Source organism: Medicago truncatula, chromosome 3 (assembly GCF_003473485.1).
Source record: "Medicago truncatula cultivar Jemalong A17 chromosome 3, MtrunA17r5.0-ANR, whole genome shotgun sequence".
In the NCBI taxonomy this organism is placed as follows: domain Eukaryota; kingdom Viridiplantae; phylum Streptophyta; class Magnoliopsida; order Fabales; family Fabaceae; genus Medicago; species Medicago truncatula.
This window is the reverse complement of record NC_053044.1, coordinates 44,395,651-44,416,771: the sequence shown is the minus strand read 5'-3', so window position 1 is coordinate 44,416,771 and position 21,121 is coordinate 44,395,651. Positions and strand designations below refer to the sequence as shown.

Here is a 21,121-nt window from a genome sequence, read left to right as displayed (position 1 = left end):
CCGAATAATGAATCATTCAGAAATAATCTGAGTTTGATTATAACAATCTTTGGACAACTATATTTACTTCATGATCAAATTTAATATTATAAAGACCATTTTTACTACTTGATTAAAACCGGAGGGTTACAACACCATTGTGGCTCAAAATTTAGGATGTCTCATTAACCAATTTTACTACTTGATTAACCAAAAAAATATATTGTCGTTAACCATTTTTTGAACATAAAATCCATTAATTACTCGACTACTTCATTAACCACAAAAATGAAAGGCGTCATGCATTTACTCCCTCATGTCACATTTATAAACAACTATTCCTTTTTGAGATTCATTAAATAATTAATGTATTATCCCCGTGAGCTTAACTCAGTTGATAAGGATATTGCATTTTATATGCAGGGGTCGGGGTTCGAACCCCGGACAATCCTCTTCTCCACAATTTAATTGTGTGAGCTCTAGCCTCTAGACTACTTGACAAAAAAAAAAAAATTGATGTATATGAACTATACTATAATTCAGATAAACAGTTATTCAATGAACCTGAAACTTTGCTCATAAACGTGACAAAAGGAAGTATTTTACATAGTTTGAAAAAAATTACAAGTACATAATTTTAAAAAGTGGTTAACAATCGACATTTTTGGAGTGAATCATCAACTTCGTCCCTGAATTTGCATGAATCGGTCAAATTCGTTCCCCAATTTAACGAAATATGAAAATAGTCCCTGAATTTGTAAAATGTCAATCAATTTAGTCCCTCCGTCACTTGTTAAATAAAAATAGTCCCTCCATCCAATTGGAGTGTTAACGGTGCTGACGTGGCCGTTAACCTCTCATATGATAGATGCCACATAAAGAGTGGCTAATTTGGCCGATAGTAACCAAAATTTCCAAAGATGAAATTGATTGATTTGCAGAAAATGTTCTTTCCTCCCCAACGGCTCTTTATTTCTTCCCCAAATATATAAAATTGGAACCCTAATTTTACAATCTTTAATCTACACTCCAAAATTCCCAAAATTTCTTACAATAATTAGTGGTAACGTTCTTCCCCAATTCAAAAAAATTCAAACCCTAATTTTTTTTATTGAATCCGAATACCAGAATCCACAAAATTTCTTCAAGCAAAATTGTTCAAATTGAATCTGAAATAATTGGGGTTGGGGGGGGGGGGGGGGGGGGGGATATGGGCAAAAATAATTATCAAAGTCAAACTTCATGTTTAATGGTGACTAAAAACTTAATTAACCCAAAAATATATTATTGTAAAGAAAATGACAAAAAAGAATAAGCAATGTTCATGAAATAAAAACGATGTGTTCTATATATATATATTTTTTGTGGCCAGAATTCAAACCCCAGACATAACATATTTTATATATTGTTTATAGCAACTGAGCTAAGCTCACGAAGACGCATGAGTTCGGTATCTAGTGTAAACAATGTGTGTTTTAATAGCATTTTTATTAAAATCAACATGTAAAAACTTTTTTAAACAATTATCCGACCTGAGTTCCAAAAGAAAGCCCGATCTAATTTTATTTGTGCAAATATTTGTTCCTTTTATTCATGTATTTGAGTTATACTGTCATCTACTTATAAATTCAGATTTTGTTCACTGTACACACCTTATCATAATCATAATCAATAATGTGCATTATGTTTTATTAAGAAAAAATACCTGTTTCCTTTTTGAAGAAAATGGAATTTGCTAAAACGGAGTATTTCTTTAAAAAAAGATTTTCCAATTTAATTTTTAAAAAGAAAATAATTTCAATTAAATTATTTGACTAGACTTTTTTTTTTCTTCAAATTATTAATTATTTGACTTATTGTTTACTATAATTATATTTTACTGCCAAATAAAATATATTACTTTATACATTATTAATACTTATTAATATTAACCTAGTGGCTTTATTGTTTAATTATAGTTCTCAACTAATAGATAGAGGGTGTGCTTCTGTGAGGGAATTGGAGTTGTTAGAATGAGAAAGTGTTGGTTTGTTGGAGTGTTGTTTGTGGTGGCATATGGAAGCTTGTTGGTAGAAGGGTACCCAATTGAAGATCTAGTTGTGAAGCTACCAGGCCAACCCAAAGTTAAATTCAGTCAATATGCTGGTTATGTTGATATAGATATAAAACATGGGAGGAGTCTCTTCTATTATTTTGTTGAGGCTGACCATCTCCCTCACAAAAAGCCTCTCACCCTATGGCTCAATGGAGGTAATAATAATAATAATAATAATAATTTTATTATTATAATTTTAATTTTAGCTCCTTTTTCTTTCTTTCTAACAGTGTGGACACTTACAAAACATACCTTGCACCAAACGCACAATTTTATTTTAAGATGTAGATATTTGTTAATTTTTTATAACGCCTACATCAAATTCAAATCATCTTACAAGGATCATAAATAAATTGTTCTTTATTGGAGGGGAATTAATTAACTTGGTTAATTTTCTAGGTCCGGGATGTTCCTCTATTGGAGGAGGTGCTTTTACTGAATTGGGTCCATTTTATCCTTCTGGTGATGGACGCGGTCTACGAAAAAATTCAAAGTCCTGGAATACAGGTATGCATATGACTATGAATTTGAATTCACCGCCTTCACCAATTTCTTGCTTTCATGTAGTCATTATATCTGTGAGTGTTAGATCGAGATTAGACAAAGCAAATTTCAAGATCAGGCTTTTAGTTTTAAAAAATATTTTTTGACATGAGCACAATACGATCTCGATCTAATGATCACTTATGTGGTGACTAAATACGTGTTTTGATATTTGAGAATTACGTGGGTGTATTAATTCCTGACTTATATATATTTTTCATGTCTACTCTTTTTATAGTTTCCAATATCCTCTTTGTGGAGTCTCCCGCTGGAGTTGGTTGGTCATACTCAAATACAACTTCTGATTATAACATTGGTGACGCCTCCACAGGTACAAAATTAGATTTGTGAGACCAAACTTATGTAGTCAATATCTATACAAAAGAATAAAAAAAAAATATTTTTTGTATGTTATACATGGAATTTTTAGTTTTATTATTAGGCATGAACATAATTTTTTAGTTTGTTTTTGGCAGCCAATGACATGCTTTTGTTCATGCTGAAATGGTACGAGAAGTTTCCTTCATACAAATCGAGGAAGTTGTTTCTTACCGGAGAAAGTTATGCAGGTCCAACAAACACAATAATCAAATTCCAAATTTAATAATTTATCGTTTCAAAATTCCAAAAATTAAACTTAGTGTGGTGGTATAAAATATTCAATTATATAAATTTTATATTCTTTATGCATGCACACAAAACCTATGTCATCATTTTTGGCTGAGACATACATACACAATTGTTTAACACAAAAATTTGTTCCTTAATTGTGTTCTTTTGCCTATAATCACTTGTGATCGACTTTTGTTTCTTACATACTAACATTTATAATGTTATTCAGGACATTACATACCTCAATTAGCCAATGCCATTCTTGATTATAATGCTCATTCATCAAGTTTCAAATTCAACATAAAAGGAGTTGCCGTAAGATCCAATTCACGTGATATATTAAAATAAATTTATTCACAACTATATATTTGTGCCACTTTTGGACTGATCGTGTATATTTGATGACTTATTTGATTATTTAAAAAAAAAGAAATTTTGAACGTTAATTAAACTGATCTTAATTTTCCCTTAACTTTGTTGTTAGATTGGAAACCCACTTCTGAAATTGGATCGTGATAGACAAGCAACATATGAATATCTCTGGTCACACGGAATGATTTCGGATGAAATTGTTCTTGCCATTAGGAATGATTGCAATTTTGATGCATCTTATGATAACTTATCTAAATCATGCAAAGAAGCCATAAATGTCACTAGGAAAATTGTGAGCCAGTATGTAGACAACTATGATGTGATTCTTGATGTGTGTTATCCAGCTATAGCTGAACAAGAAATCAGATTGAAAAAGATGGTAACTTTTGCCTTTGGATTATTATGTTCTGCCAATGATATTTTTTAATTAATTAATTTGTTTATTTCATTAATGCAGGCTACTAAAATAAGTTTAAGTGTAGACGTTTGTATAGATTATGAAAGCTTTAATTACCTCAACCTGCCTGAGGTTCAGAAGGCTCTCCATGCCAACCGTACTAATCTGCCATATCCATGGGGCATGTGTAGTGAGTAAGTATAAATAAAGCAAAAATATACTTGTTATCATGAAGTTTTACCGGGTATAAGTACCTTGTAGACAAAATTAATTTAACATTTAATTTGATTTCAAAATAATTATATATATAAAAAATGACAATGACATAACTATAGATTGCATTATAAATAAATTAGAATACATGTTTGATATATAAATATTATTGGAAAAAGACAATTTTATAACTAGAGATATGATTGATATGAATAGAGTTTATATATATAGGCAACCTTCATTTTATTATATGTTGATGTTGTGGATTAGGTTAAGACTAACCATCAAATTTACTAGCTAGGAAACTAATATTGCTAATTTTTTTGTCTTTATTTTATTTTATTTTATTTTTATAAAAAAATATACTTGAAATCTTGACTCCTATGATCATAGTAAACATGTCATTTTTGTTTTTGTGTAAAAAAAAAATGTCATTGTTGTTTTAATTTTGATTTCTAAAGAAATGTCAGCTCATGCACATTTTCTTCATTGCAGTGTTTTGAATTATAGCAACACAGATCCTGACGTTGATATGCTTCCAATTCTCAAACGGATAGTTCAAAATCATATTCCAATATGGGTTTACAGGTAATTAATTTAAAAAAAAATAAAATAATTTGCTGTTATTTATTTTATACATTTTTGGAATAAGTTTATCATTCATGTTAAATTATTATGGGTTTACAGGTAATTAATTTAAAAAATTAATAATAATTTGCTGTTATTTATTTTATACATTTTTGGAATAAGCTTGTCATTCATGTTAAATTATTATGATAGTGGAGACCAAGATTCAGTTGTTCCATTACTAGGTTCTCGAACACTCATTCGTGAACTAGCTCATGACATGAAATTCAAGATTACAGACTCATATAGAGTTTGGTTCCACAAAGGGCAGGTAAATATATATTTTTATTAACAATTAACCTAATTTTTTTGCAAATAAAAAATTGATTTGAGTATGGATTTCGCAATTTTATTAACTCATGTTTCTAAATTAATGCATGTATATATAGGCTGGAGGTTGGGTAACTGAGTATGAAAATTTGTTGACTTTCGCCACTGTAAGAGGAGCGGGTCACATGGTGCCATATGGACAACCTTCTAGGGCATTACATCTATTCAGCTCCTTTGTGCATGGAAAGAGATTGCCAAACACTACTAAACCCTCAATTGGAGAATGAATTGTATTTGAAGACTAGTATATAACTCCTTGTGTGTTGTTTGTGTTACATGGGTTGTAAAAACTAGTCTATACCATATGATCAAAATAACAGGTTCTATATTTGAAGATTTCATAGCCTAAAAAGATGGATTGCTGAAAAAGAAAGTAAGTAAGGAGTGTTTGTTTCTTTATAAGCCATTGGCCTAACACCTTGAATTTTAACAATGGAAGTGTATCTTTTTCGTTTGTAAAACAATTAAAAATTATGGATAAAATATCTAAAATTGTCCTTTAACTAAAACATGACAATTTACTTTTTTTTCGGCTGAAAATTTGATCCACAAGACCACAACTCTTAAAATTGTAAAGAGGTAAAAATTTTAATTATAGACGATATATACAAGGGAAATGCTTTATATCACGATTTTTTTTTAATTTGACATCACGGATAGTTCACGAGCGTTGCCTAAAAAAAAAAAGAATAATTCACGAGCGACTGCCACATTCAATTTTTTTTTCTCTCAAAAAAAAAAAAACTACCCATGTAGTGGAAGCTCTTTTAGCCATTTTTCCATTTGGGATAGATTCGCTTATACATGTTGTCGTTGTATATAACATTGCCCTGTATAAAATCTTTGCTTAAATTTTTAAAGGTCCCTAAAATTTAGACAACAAATGAATTTTCGTCTGGTTTCCTCAATGAAATGAAATTATTTCTTAATAGAAAATCAATTCAAAACATCATATGATTTAGGGTTGAGGGCTGTTCAATAACTTAATACAATAATAAGGATTATTTTAGTAAACTAACCGTCTAAACCTCCACTAAAAATGGCTGATATAAGGCTGGAGATGAGTCAAACCAAGTCGAACTTGGGTCCAGCTTAGCTTGACTCGATAAAAATTGAATCGGCTCAAAACTCTATTTGAGTTCGTCACTTCAGTAACTTATTGTATTAGTCGGCAATAGTCAACATATATAATTTTTTAATTCTTTGATAGTTAGTGTAACGCCCTATTTTATTATTAATTTATTTTATTGAGTTTAGATGTCTCTTTATAATTTAGTCGATTTATTTTAATGAGTGATATTTTGTTATGTTAAATGTTGGTATTTATTAGTATAATATATATGTTATTTGGTGTAGAAATATAAATGTTATCTGATGTAGAAATATATATATGTTATTTGGTGTAGAAATATATATGTTATAAAAATATATTTGTTATAGAGATATATTTGTTATTTGTTATAGAAATATTTTATATTATATATATATATTATATATTAGAATAGAATATTGAGACTTTGGGGGCAGATTTTGAAATAAAAGAAAATAAGTAGGTTAAAGATTTATATAAAAAGAGAGAGTTAGAATTAGAAAATAAGGATTACTTGAAACAAGTTTTTGGAGAAAAGGGGAAAAACCAAGATAAGAGAAGAACCAAGGAGGAGAAGCTTTTGATCGATTAACCTAAAGTAAGAGTGAGACTAACCTTTAATAATTCTGAGTATATGATTCTAAAATTGAATTTAACATGTTGTTGGTTGTAGTTTTGGAAATTTGGGAAAAAGAGGTGTTATAGTTGGCCCTAGTTTTTTCGCGAGAGAAACTTCATATTCTCTCTAAGTTTTTTTCTCCTTCACTCATCCAGGAGGGATTGTTTTAGATCATTTTTTAATCTACAATCACCCGTTATGCATATTTTTTCTCTTTCTTTCAATCTAAATAAGTGGTTTTTACATATATAAAAAAATTTCTCTTATGTTTTTTCGTGATTTTGTCATCTGAGTGCGGCATTGTGTTCTTTCAATCTAATTTTTTTCCTCAACGTTCTCGTATACTTCTTCCCCTCATTTTAATGGCTCCAACAAATTAAGAGAATCACAATGTGCCAACAATCTCGAAAAAGAGAACTAGTGCTCTCAAATTGACGCATCTCACGCCAATAAAAACCACTCTGTCCCGTCCCCGTGAGCATAACTCAGTTGGTAGGGACAAACATTATTATATACAAGGGCCGGAGTTCGAACCCCGGACACCTCATTTATTCAGCTTAAAAAAGGTGAATTCTAACCACTAAACTACTTGACAAAAAAAAACTTCTTCTCAAATCTAATTGCTATCTCAATGTAAATTGAAAACCTTTTATGATAGAATGACAAAATACCTGAAATGTAATATCTTTGACGTGGATTATACAATTTAAATTCTAATTCTCAGTTAAAGAGTCTTATATTGGATATGAGACGATCTAACAATGTGTTTATAAGTAGGAGCAATCATCATCTTATAAGTTGGTTTTGTGAGGTTGTGTTAGACTCACCATAATTTCTAAGACCAATTCCATTATTCATGATTAATGATTTAATGGACAGTAATTTTTCTTATTACTATTACTGAACTCATCTTAGAAAGAAAGCAAAAGAGGTGATTGGATCAGAGAAAAACAAAAATCTATAAATCTTGAGGACTACAAAGTTCCTAGAAGTAGAAGAGAGTTCTCCAAGACCAAATCATGATTTTCTTATGGATTGTGCTATCATGCAAAACTATTTTTTTTAGCCGGATAGACCTTGTTTATATCAATGATAATGGATACTTAAACAATCAAAATTCATTATGTTAACTTCATCACATTTTGTCCCTCAAAAAAGAAAAAAACATCATCACATTTTGGTTTATATTCATAAGGAAAATGAATAATTAAACAATTTCATCTTTTTTAGTTTTATTGATATTCTAAATTCTATAAAAAAAAAATGGTATTATGCTATTTCATATTCCTTTTCTTCGATGATTTTCAAACCTTTTTTATCTGATTTTTTTTATTTTTAAATTTTTTAAGCTGAAAATGTATACCTTTCCGTTTCAAAATGTAAGTTAAAATGTGTTAAAATAAGTTAATGTATATGATACAAATTTTGAACTAAATACAATAATTTTTATTGATCAATTTTTTGTTATATTATGAACAGAGAGAGTACATTCTAGTTTACGAAGATCATTAAAGATAAGTTTGTTAATAGTTAATGCAAATTTAGATATGTTAGTTATCGATATTAGTTGTTACTCCTTCTATCCCACGTTACATTGTTTTTAGATTTTTTTTTTTATTAAATTATGTTATCAATATTAGTTTTTTTTTTTCTTTAAAAGAGTAATCAATATTAGTTGTTACTCCTCCTTCTATCCCACGTTAAATTGTTTTGAAACTTTTTTTATCAAATTATAAATCAGAATATATCACTTTCATCGCATTCAAAACTCACCCACTAGTTAGTTATCGTGTAAACTTTGGGTAACTCTCGTGAACAGCACCACAAAGCCACCGACAGATTTTAACATTTAATATCAAGCAATATATGCTTCTCCGTGCCTCTCTTAACGTAAAATGCATTCTTCTTTTATCAAATAGTACTAGTTAATCCACCCGCAACTTCTTGCTCAACCAAAAAAAATTGAAATTGTTAGAACAAACATTCTGATTGAGATAGAAACTACAACTCTTACACTTATGTGATTTTTTATTCTTAATCTATAATTTACTATATCTCTAATGACAATAAGATGTGATTTTTTTTCTTTTTTATTGTTATTAGAAATATAGTAAATTATAGATTAAGAATAAGTTTTACTTAACCATTAAAGTTTTATGATTCAAGGTGTAATTTGCATATAAGTTTTATATTTGGAGAGGATGTTTGCATATAAGTTATAAATTTGAAGGGATATTTGCTACATAAATTTTAAATTTGAGGGTGGTATTTGCACATAAATGTTTAATTTCAGGGGGGTATTTGCATGTTCACTGGGTGGCACAAATGTTAATTATGAAAAGAAAAAAAAAATCAGATTTTAAAAAAAAAAAAATCAGTGAAAAAAATAAATATAGTCAATTACCCCCTATGACGTGGCATGACTTTTTTGACCATGTGCCAGTGCCACGTGGCAGTTAACGGCCACATCAGCATGTTGGATGGTGGAAATTAACGGAGGGGGGTAATTGACAGACGCTTGACAATTTCAGGGGGGTTTTTGACATTTTGCAAAATTCAGGGGGTTTTTTTGACAAAAGTTACAATTTCAGGGGATAATTGACTATTTACTCGTATAATGTCATTTCATCTAATTTTATTTTTTGTGATAATAATTGTTTTAGTCTCTGAATGTATACAAGTAATCACAATAGTTTCTCTGAATGTTCCGGATGTTAAAATAATTTTTTAATATTGTCATATTAGTGTTTCAATATACTTACTTATTGTCATATTAATCCTTATGAGTAGTTACTTATTGTCATTTTAATCTTTATATGAAAAGAGTTGTTGTGAATATTCATAGATTATTTTAGCGTGATACTACTTTGACTCGTAACTACTCATTACACATTCAAGGATTAAAACAATCATTATCCCAAAAAAATTTGTAAGTGTGTCTAATGACCGCATTACCCTCACCTCACCATTTACATTCCCACTTTTTCATGCTAACTCAACCAACTTCTTCAATCACTTCACAACCACCACCTAGTGCATTCTCCAATCTTACAAGTTTTCATTTCCATAACTGTATATAGGATAATACTTGGGTGACATTGTGATAACATAGGTTATTGCTTCCTTCATCCAAACTTTCACTACTAATGCAGTTAACGGGTTTGTTCAGTTTTGATATATGGGATAGTAGGTTGGTTACTCAATCAATACAGTTAATGGGTATGCTCAGTTTCTGGATTTCATTTACAAAGTTTAGAACTTTAATCTCAAGGGTTTTTGGTTTTATTCACAAAATTATGAAGGGTAATTGCAATGCTTGGATCTTAGTTTCTTTCAATGTGTTAGTCACAACTGGGTCTTTGATTTCCTTCATGTTAGTACTTTCATGGGTTTATTCATATGCATTTCCCACTCCTAATTCAGTGATTAAGAGTTATGATGAGATTAATCCTAACACTAATAGTAATAGTTCTCATTTACATGCTCAGAGCTATGTTGAGGCTCTAAAATCCAACGTTTCAAGGGATGCATGTAATGTGTTTGATGGAAGTTGGATTCAGGAAGGTAGTTATAGTTATAGTTACCCTTTATATGATGCTTCACAATGTCCATTTGCAGAAAAAGGTTTTAATTGTTTTGCGAATGGGCGTAAAGATAGAGGTTACACAAAATGGAGATGGAAACCTAAGAACTGTGATATTCCAAGGTTTGATGCACGTAGAATACTCGAAAATCTTCGTGGGAAAAGAGTGGTTTTTGTTGGTGATTCATTGAGTAGGACTCAATGGGAGTCTTTGATATGTATGTTAATGACAGGTGTTGAGAATAAGAAGAGTGTTTATGAAATCAAAGGCAATAAGATCACCAAACAGATTAGGTTTCTAGGTGTAAGGTTTAGTTCTTTTGATGTTAGAATCGATTTTTATCGTTCTGTTTTTCTGGTGAAGCCTGGTTCGGTGCCTAGATTTGCGCCTAAAAGAGTGAAGACGACACTGAAATTGGACAAGATAGATGATATTAGCCATGAATGGGTTGATTCTGATGTTCTTATATTCAATTCAGGTCACTGGTGGACAAGGACTAAGCTTTTTGATATGTGAGTAACTTGATTCTACAAATTGAGATGCATTTTTTTTCCTTCTACTATTTAGATATTAGATTACATTTTTATGGTCTTATCTTGTTTCATAAATTAGAGACTTGATTTACTACTCTGCATATTTTGTTTACATGCTTTTTTTAGACTTAATTTTCATATTTGGGTCCGGGTAGTGCATGCTTTACTGTCGGTTTGCTGATCAGGCATCTTTATAGATGATAAGCATTGTATGAAGATTGATGTCTCGTTGTGCTTTTGTAAGATGGATGTCTCATTGTGCTTTTGTGTTCAAAGAATCTTCAACTAGCGTTAGCTTTTCTGCAACTGATAGCATCATGCAAGTGATAATTTTGGACACTTTTGATCCCTGTGATTTTTTAGATGAAATGATGTATAGTATGCATGAACTTCAGCAAGATGATGTTTTATCAGCATGACTATGACGAAACATGTAAAATGTAATCATTTTATTTCAAATAGTCTCTGATGAAAAATTGGTCACTTAGTGGCTAGGATGTGTATTCTTTTGCATATTCATCTATTATAAATTTTTGTTTGTGTGTGCACATGCATTTTAATAGAATTTCCATGCAGGTTAGGATTAATATTTTTATGAAAATTATCAACCGTTTGCTGCTAATTGCTAACATGATTATCAGACAGGGGCTGGTATTTTCAGGTTGGTAGCTCACTGAAGCTTGGAATGCCAATTAATTCAGCTTTCAAAACAGCTTTGCTCACCTGGGCATCTTGGGTAGATAATACAGTTAACACAAACAGGACAAGAGTATTCTTCCGAACTTTCGAATCATCGCATTGGAGGTGAGTTGGTTGTAACCATATTATTCATTTTGTTTTGTTACTTTCCAGATGAGACAATGGCAACAAAAAGATGATTAACTTTGCTAATCTTTTGGTAATACTAGAGCTATTGAACTTGATGATAAGACTTAATAAGATGTTTATCTTTTTGTTCTAGTGGACATAACCATAATGCTTGCAAAGTGACTAAAAGGCCTTGGAAGAGAACTATAGGCAAGGACAAAAGTCCAATTTCAGATATGATCAAAAGAGTTGTGAAAGATATGAGTGCTCCTGTGACGGTGCTGCACGTGACACCGATGGATGCATATAGGAGTGATGGCCATGTGGGAACTTGGAGTGACAAACCATCTGTACCTGATTGCAGTCATTGGTGTTTACCTGGTGTTCCTGATATGTGGAATGAAATTCTCTTCTCATACTTGCTACAAAAAGATGAAGCAAGTTAACATTAAAGCCAGTAGTAACATGTGATGTGTTAGTTAGTGGTTGTATTATTGATTTTCCATATGTATTAAACAAGCAAAAGTCATTACTAGTATAACATGAGTAATTAGGTTATACACCCCTGTAGAGAATGTGACATGTTGTAACAAAAAAAGAGAGCATGTGACTTACTCCCTCGTCTTTAGCTAGTAATAATAAATTAAGTTAGTACTTTAAGAAGAACTTGTAAGTAGATTAAAATACTATTTCTATCTATGATTATTCCAGCTCAAAGTTTATCCAAATGTGTTGTAATGAAGAGTTTACCATAAAAGGGAGGTGTTATCCCTATTGTAAATAATTGTTCAACAATCATTATCATTAACAAGACTTCTCACCAATTATAAGTGATTGCTGCTTTGACTTTCCAGTGAACTTGATGCTAAATACTTACTTAAGTGGTTGCATCACAAAAGGTTCAAGTTGGCAAACCACCAGTATAAATTATGGATCTAGAATTCTCTATAGACGTGCACAAATAAGTACGGGATCTGAGATTCTCTATAGATGTGCACAGATAAGTATTGGATTTGAAATTCTCTATAGCTATGCATACCAAGCATCGCTGTAGATAATTCAAATCCAAAAGAAGACCTCACAAAATTATAGTCCAATAGAAGATATAGAAGGTTGTGGTGGCTAGTTAGTCCTACAGGTTCTTCATAACTTTCTTCTGAATTTTACCCAAATTCTGATTTGGTTAGGCACTTAGACAGTTATACTGGTCTACTAAGAAAAATGTAGAGTTTCTTTTATTCCCCATAAATTCTTAAAAACCGATCACATCCAGAGATATAGTTTCAGATGGGGAAAACACTGATTTGTCTAGTTTCATCAGGTGGAAAAATGTGTTTTTATCAACTAAGCAATTGAACTCAAGTGATTAATGATCTCAACCAAATGACAAATCGTTTGAAAGAACTCAAATTCAATTTTTGGATGAAACAATTGTTGGTCAGACTATATTTATCTAGAGGTCGAGCTTCACGTTACCAAGGTCTTCTTCTCCTCAAAATCAGAGGGTTAACACAAAAAAGAAAAACATGTTTTTACCTGCCCGAAATATTTGTACTTCTGAACAGATTCGTTTTTAAGAAGTCCTAAGAAGTTCTATGTAATCAATATCGACAAGAAGAGTTTGCCACTGTAATAATCAAATCGCATAGCATAGCTACATTGCGTGATAAAGTATGAGCTCCGATTGTAATCAGGATCATATAGCTACGATTCTACGTAATAATCAATAAGCATAAATATATTGGTTGAAAACAATTATACGGGTGAAATAGATAAATAAACAAAAAGTAATGTTGACTTGAGACCTCGGAGTATTCCTCTCAAGATATCAAGTTCGATTTTCTACGGTGTCAATTTTAGTAGACTAAGTTCATGTTATGCTCTGATTTTAGGTGAACCCCTAGCAAGTGGACGTTGGGATTGAACTCATGGACTAGTCGATTCTTGAACCAGCACAATAATATGGCTCGTTTGGCTAAGGCGAAGGGTGATCCAATGCTTGCATGCATATGCAACACGATCGCGACGTGTGAGAAACGCCACTAGATTGCATATGAGAGGATCGCAGAGAAGCTTCTAGAAGTGGACTGCACATAGACAATGCTAGCCATAGCAAAAATAATGAGTGGCAACATAGCAAAGCATGGACACATGATGCATGATGGACGAGACCCACATCTCTTCAACCATTTCTCCTCTGTGGCGAAACACATTGGAGCGTACAAAGTTAGTGATTACATTGATAGCTTGGAGTTCTTGATTGGGCAGTGGAGATTGGAGAAGCTTGAGGGTTTGACGAGTGAAGGAAAACATGCGTGGGCTTGTACCCAAGGTTATGAGGCTATAAGAACGCATTGAAGAGCGAGTGAGAAAGATGAAACCCAAGTTTAGTTGGATATTTCAACAAAGAGATGCCCTTATGATTATGAAATTACACAAAATATTTAAAAATAAATAATGTGGAAAAACAATAATCATCCATTTTAAAATTCTCTCTCCACCTAGTGTTTGGTTATCATTAGGGGTGTAAGTGAGTTGAGTCAAATCGAAAAATTCGGTCAAACTCATCCAAAAAAACTAAAAAAAAGTGAGTTAGATTGGGTAATCAGGTGAGTATAGTTCTAAAAATAAAAAACCCATAAAAAATAACGGATTTCAGGTAAAATCAGACTCAAATCGAATAAATCCATTTACCCAATAATGCCAACATTTTTATTTGTATTTTCGTTGGGAAGAATGAGAATACAAAAGATTTTGGTCATAAATCAAGTCTAATTTTCAAAATTGAGCAAATACATTCTCTATATTATTGAAATTCAAAACATGCTAAAGTTACAAATTCGAATGTTACACTTTTTGGTTGTTTTGATGCTAATGCAATTTTATGGCATGCAACTTTAGTTTGTTGCAAGTATTTTACGATGCAATTCATTATTTGATATTATTATTTTTATGCTAAAATACAGTGAAAATAAGTTACACAATTTTTTCAATGAAATTATTTGTACTCCTTATTATTGAATGAAATGGCTTAATTTTGCCTTTGCTAAAAAAAATCACAATATTTTAGAAAATAAAATAGTTGAGTATTTTTTATGAAAAATATATAAGAACTCATCATTCAGTCATTCAATAATTTGGGTGGGTAACCCACTACACAACTCAAACCGAAATTAACGGGTTTGCTCAAATCGGTTTAATAGTGTAACAGATGATAATTTTACCTCACCCAAATCGAAGTATCCTATATGGTTTGGGTCTTGGATTTGGCCAAACCCAACTCAAACCGACCCACGTATATCCCCAATTATCATCTACTCTTTAGAGTAATTAATAAAAAAAATTAAATTATTGTAGAAAAAATAAGACGACTATTGTTCAATAATATGCATTGAGAGTGTGTAAGATGATGTTGTTAAATAAATAGAGGGCAAGTAGTTGATGTTGATGCCAGTGTGAATTGATTACCATTATTAACTTAGTCAAGGTTTCAAAATTGAGTTTGTTTCTTGCTGAAGCCTATTGCAGATATGAAGGTTGCTCTTTACCCCACTCTAATTGATTTATTTTTCAAATGTTGGTTGAGCCGTACTTAGGTGTCATTTTCCTTTCATGCGGTAGTTAAGTGTGTCTGTCATTTTTTTTTATCGGTCTAATCACTTTTTATATCGATTAATCGATGTAAAAATCCCTCAAGTTTGTAGTTAATTGCCGTTGATATATTTTTGTCATTTTGAGGTGAGAACAAACCATAAATGTTTAAATAACAATTTTCTGTGAATATAATGGAGGACGTTATTCTTTCAAAAACAAAATGGAGGATGTTATGGTCCAAATTAGTAGTCTATTCCAAATACTAAGCCTAAGTCCCATGATTTCTATTCACTGCGGTTGTATACTGTTAGCCATAGGAAAATATCTAGGTACAAGTTTCATTTGGAATCATGTGTACTAGTTTGTTAAAGTGTGCTACGAATCATGTGTACCTAGTTTGTTAAAGTGTACTAGATAAAGATGCATTTTTTTCCTTCACTCCAATTCCAAATCACTTCGGATGTAAACATAAAACCCTAGTTTTTGTGATGTCAAGATGTGTGTTTTCGATTAAATCAAGAGTTTTTATATCGTCCAGACATAAGCTTTCAGAATCGTATAAACCTTAAATCCTTCCTCCAATGAAATCTCATTATTCACAATGTTTAGAATGTGTTTCTTAATCTCATCTAAAAGCACTCAACCCTCTTTTGATCTCAAGTTGATCTCTTTAAATATACCAAATAAAACAACTTTTACATATCAAATCTGCGCGAAACCACCTTGCATTTATCCCAATCGTCTCACAGTCAAAAGCAGCGTGGAACACCACAAGCCTTGCGGATGAGTTAGAACTAACATGCTGATTTTAAAACACTTTATTTACAACACCTATTATGCAATAAATATTGTTTTTTGAATGACAAATATTAGTATATTAATTATTATGTAAATATTTTTTTTTGTCAGAACTCAAACCCTAAACATTTAACTCTTTAAATCCCTTAGATCATATTAGAAGACCTCTCCCCGTATAATAAGTGATTGCTGCTTTGATATTCCAGTGAACTTATTGCTAAACAGTTAACACTTGGTTCAAGCAGATGCATCGTGTGAAGTGCTGGAAAGGACCAACATAAATTATGGATCTGGAATTCTCTATAGTGATGGAACTGTGCGGCGCTGTAGATAACTGAAGTCCATTTACTGAGTAAATTAAAAATGTACCAGCTTTTCTTTTTTTACAATCAATATTCTAACATGTATACGTACATTTACTGAGTAAATTAAAAATGTTAGGTTGAAATTATGAGATTGCAATCAATATATCATAACTTGATTCGCTAAAAACAAACACGAGTACGTAGCTACAATACTTGAAAAAGATCATGTGGGGAGCTACTATTTGTAATCAGGGTCATTCAGCGACGTTGACCTAAAAAATGTACTGTATGTATTAGCCTTTGTACGATTGTAAGTAATAATGATAATAGTAATATCTTACACGGATAAAAATGAATGAATGAAAGAAAGAAATTAAAATGATAATTTTACTAAATTATTCTTATTAATCGTAGAAGTGATATAAATAATATTAATTAGATGACCCAATTAATAAAAATCAATTAAAACTATGTTAGAAATTGAAAGCGACACTCTTTTGAAACAATTTTTTATGAAGTGACAATTATTTTAAAATAGGGAGTCTACTTAAAAAAAACACAATGATGTTTATTATACAGACTTTAAACAAGATATTGTACTAGTTAATTTTCCCTATATCTCACAACTTTAAAAATATGAAATTTTGTACCAAAAAAAACATGAAATTTAATACTGGCATTATTTTATGAAGGTAGATGCACCCAACGACCTCGCTTTAATAGAAGTCTTAGCAACAATCTTTGTATAGTATTTACACATATTTTTGTTACTATATGTATCAAGCTAAGCAGCAAGAGAATATATCAAATTAACAATGACGATGGCAACAATATGCACCCATGCGTGGAGTCCACTACAATGTTCTCTAAAGGCCCCATCCAAAACATTCATAAAACCCCAAAAGACACACTCAATGTCTCCTGAAAAGAAAGAAGTGTTCAAATCACTAGAGAAATGGGTTTCACAAAGTGTCTTGCCATTGGTTAAACCTGTGGAGGAATGCTGGCAGCCACATAATTTGTTGCCAGACTCTTCACTACCTTCCGATGAGTTCATCCATCTAGTGAAGGCATTGAGAGATCGAACGGCTGAGCTTCCAGATGATTATCTTGTAGCTTTGGTCGGTAGCATGATCACTGAGGAAGCATTGCCTACGTACCAAACATGGATAAACAAGTTGGATGGAGTTGGAGACGAATCTGGTTCAAGTCTCTCACCATGGGCTATATGGTCACGCTCTTGGACCGCCGAAGAAAATAGACATGGAGATTTACTCAAAACTTATCTCTATCTCTCCGGTCGAGTTGATATGTGCATGATTGAGAAGACTATCCAATATTTGATTGGAGCTGGCGTGGTAATTTATATATATATGTCACTGTCATCTATACATATACATGCACACAATTGGTTATTTTTCAAAAGAGAAACTAATCATTTCACTGGTTTATTTAAACACACTAAGAAAGTGAATGTACAAAACTTCTCTTATTTTCTAAATCTATTATACTTAAATTCTTTAGCTGCCAATACATTTGCCTGAAACTAACGAGAATAACAAATGACATATAATATTTTATAGTGTGTTATAATTTTTTTTGAGGAAATAGTGTGTTATAATTTAAAAATTATGATGCCCACACACGTGTTACGGGTGCAGGTATGATACCATGCACAAATATGATTTATTACATCTATTTTTGATAAATAAAATTTTATGTGAAAAAATAAATTCAAAATTATGCATATATTATTAGACACCTCTATTTCTTTAATAGTCGTTCAACACTTTATTTTTCTCTCTATTTATTTTTTAATTACATCACCAACATATTCTATCTATCACATCTTATTTCTATTTCTTTCTCCTTCAAGGTGTATGCATATGTCCAAATAACATTTTTCATAAATTAATTGATTATTATGGTGTAGGATGTGGGTACCGAAAACAACCCATACATGGGTTTTGTGTACACATCCTTTCAAGAGCGAGCCACATTTGTGTCACACGGCAACCTAGGTAAGTTGGCTAAAGAGAGAGGTGACCTCTCACTTGCACGCGTATGCGGGACAATTGCCGCTGATGAGAAGCGTCACGAGAATGCATATGTGAGGATTGTGGAAAAGCTTCTAGAAGTGGATCCCACTGAGGCTATGGTGGCCATAGCCAAAATGATGCGGCGCAAGATTACAATGCCCGCTCACTTGATGCATGATGGACAAGACCCACACCTCTTCGATCATTTTTCTGCAGTGGCACAACGTATTGGCACGTACACGACCAATGATTATATTGATATCTTAGAGTTCTTGATTAGACGATGGAGATTGGAGAAGATTGAGGGTTTGACCAAGGAAGGACAACATGCACAAGAGTTCGTGTGTGGACTTGCACCTAGATTAAGGAAACTGGAAGAGCGTCTTGATGGGAGAACAAGCAAGATCATCCACAAATTCTCTTGGATCTTCAATAATGAGTTGTCCTTGTGAAGTTTGATAGCTGCATCTCAATGTTTACTTTACTTTTAATTTTCTTGTCTTTATACATAGACATAGTGTAGGCTTGTGTGTATTTGAGTTTGCTTCTAATGTAAGAATTAATGTGATACTAACGTTTAGATTAAATATGATTGCAACCTCATCTTCTTTTTTTTTTTCTTCTGACCCACCAAAGGTGAGCGACTAATCCGCTCATGCGTAGAGGCATGCATACTGGTTAAGTGTTGTTCCCCCTGGGAATCGAACTCGGTATTCTCTGGATACGTCCTTGGAAGGAGCTTCTTGCCACCGGAGCCCAAGCAACTTGGTTATTGCAACCTGATCTTTGTTGTAATATGATGTTGTGAGAAATGTGAGATCATTTGAATGATGTTTCCTTATATAGGCAATAGTTGGGACCAACTAGTTAATGCAAAAGTAGTCGTTTTTTTTGTCATTTGTTGATTTGAATTTTGCCTTGATGATTAAGTTTCTTCCAATAGCGAAAATATTGCTTCGATATGAATTCGTCTTATGATGCTCAATCTAATCTTTATTTTCACTTGAGTTTGGTTCCTTTCATCCTTTCTTTGGTGTTTTATGAATTTCTCAAGTTAAAGTCACCATGTAAAGTTTTGAGTTGATCTTCAATTTTGTAATGCAAAACTTGAATTTGATCTTTCAACCTTCAATTTGAACTTCATAGCTTCATCCTCATCTCCAATCTGATGTATATATTGATCTAATTTTGATTTGAAATTTTTTTTTTTTAATGTTAAAATGTGTTTTTTGTCCATGCAAATATGACAAGTTTGAGTTTTGATCCCTGAAAAAAAAAAAAAAAATTGAAAACTGTTCTTGCATTTTTTTTTTTTAATAGTCCATGGTCTCACTTTTGTCTAACTACTCTCAAAATGAAAAAATATTGATCGAACATATTCTAACCTCGCATAAACAAGAATTCAACAAACTATATTAATTCGTCAATAAAAAAGGAAATAGATTGAACTATAAATACACAAACTAAAAATAACTTAAAAAAACGCTTAGAACAATCAATACCAATGCAATGTTCAAATATTGACGCTAGTCTCAGGCAACGACATCATTGATAGCTTAGAGAGGGAATCAAAGTATTTTTAATTATCGCATCCACATATACTTGCTTGAATTGTGGATTTGTAAGTAAGTAGAGCAGTGCTATATGGCACGAGAGTCAATAGCACTGCACGATACTTACGTTTTTAGTTTAACCCACGCACAACTTCCTTTTCTAATTGTTATGTTTTAACCCACGTCTTCGATGGTTTCCGCCACCATCTTACCACTTCTATATTGCTGCAACCCCATCTACATCTTTTAGGACCAACCGTGTAAACAACTCCTTTAAGTCTTTGTTGTCTCTCGTCGTCGTATTCCTTGTTGCCTCTCATTGTAGTTTGTATTCATCATGGCTAGGGCTGGCAATAAACCGAACCAACTCGAAAATAGTTCGATACTCGATTTGATAATTGGTTCATTGGACTTGGTTCATGAACCAAATGAGTCGAACTTGAGTTGAAAATTAAGCTCGTTAAATAAATGAGTTGAACTTGAACTTAGTATGGTTCGACTCGTTTGGTTCATGAACCAGCTCGACATATATACATACACAATTTTTTATATAATATAGGATTTCTTACAAACTTCTTCTAATAATTATGCACTTTTTTCATATAAAATATTACTAATTGCTAATTTAATAAAAATCAACGATAATTGTAATACTAGAAAGAGGGAAAAAAGTTAATGCTTTCACAAGGCTTTAAAACAAAGTTGTGCATAAAAATTGTCCCACATCGGGGAGTTTTGCAAAAGATTAGAGAGGAGAAGTATATATATACAAGCGGTGCATTACAAATACAACATATAAAACCAATACCGGTAGTATATATATGCTACTGGTAGTATATATAAAGTGTTGCTACCTTTCTAAAGGTTTTGCATTATATTTTTTGTTCCTTTAAAGGTTTTGTGTTTTTAGGTCAAAGACATGTATTTTTGACAAAAAAATCTTTTTTCCAAAAAAAAGGTTTTGAAATTTGAGTAAATGAGGTGAACCTAACGAGTCGAACCGAGTGGTTCGTGAACTTTAAATGAGCCGA

General features: G+C 31.8%; 3 protein-coding genes across 3 annotated transcripts; all 3 read left to right on the top strand.

Annotated features, from left to right (window-relative positions):
- The first annotated feature begins 1,970 nt into the window (after window positions 1-1,970).
- LOC11433806 (serine carboxypeptidase-like 42) lies at window positions 1,971-5,402 on the top strand. Its single transcript, XM_003602101.2, has 10 exons — window positions 1,971-2,229; window positions 2,474-2,581; window positions 2,856-2,948; window positions 3,094-3,186; window positions 3,459-3,544; window positions 3,714-3,980; window positions 4,059-4,192; window positions 4,707-4,799; window positions 4,992-5,109; window positions 5,228-5,402. The coding sequence occupies exons 1-10, from the start codon at window positions 1,992-1,994 to the stop codon at window positions 5,393-5,395; spliced, it is 1,398 nt and encodes a 465-aa protein (XP_003602149.1). The 5' UTR covers window positions 1,971-1,991; the 3' UTR covers window positions 5,396-5,402.
- Window positions 5,403-9,867: 4,465 nt separating this feature from the next.
- Window positions 9,868-12,635, top strand: LOC11415360 (protein trichome berefringence-like 7). The gene is made up of 3 exons (XM_003602100.4): window positions 9,868-10,973; window positions 11,640-11,798; window positions 11,956-12,635. The coding sequence occupies exons 1-3, from the start codon at window positions 10,024-10,026 to the stop codon at window positions 12,245-12,247; spliced, it is 1,401 nt and encodes a 466-aa protein (XP_003602148.1). The 5' UTR covers window positions 9,868-10,023; the 3' UTR covers window positions 12,248-12,635.
- Window positions 12,636-17,221: 4,586 nt separating this feature from the next.
- On the top strand, window positions 17,222-19,380 carry LOC11413317 (stearoyl-[acyl-carrier-protein] 9-desaturase 6, chloroplastic). Its single transcript, XM_003602098.3, has 2 exons — window positions 17,222-17,856; window positions 18,432-19,380. Exons 1-2 carry the CDS (start codon window positions 17,314-17,316, stop codon window positions 18,987-18,989), a joined length of 1,101 nt encoding a protein of 366 aa, XP_003602146.1. The 5' UTR covers window positions 17,222-17,313; the 3' UTR covers window positions 18,990-19,380.
- The last annotated feature ends 1,741 nt before the right edge of the window (window positions 19,381-21,121 follow it).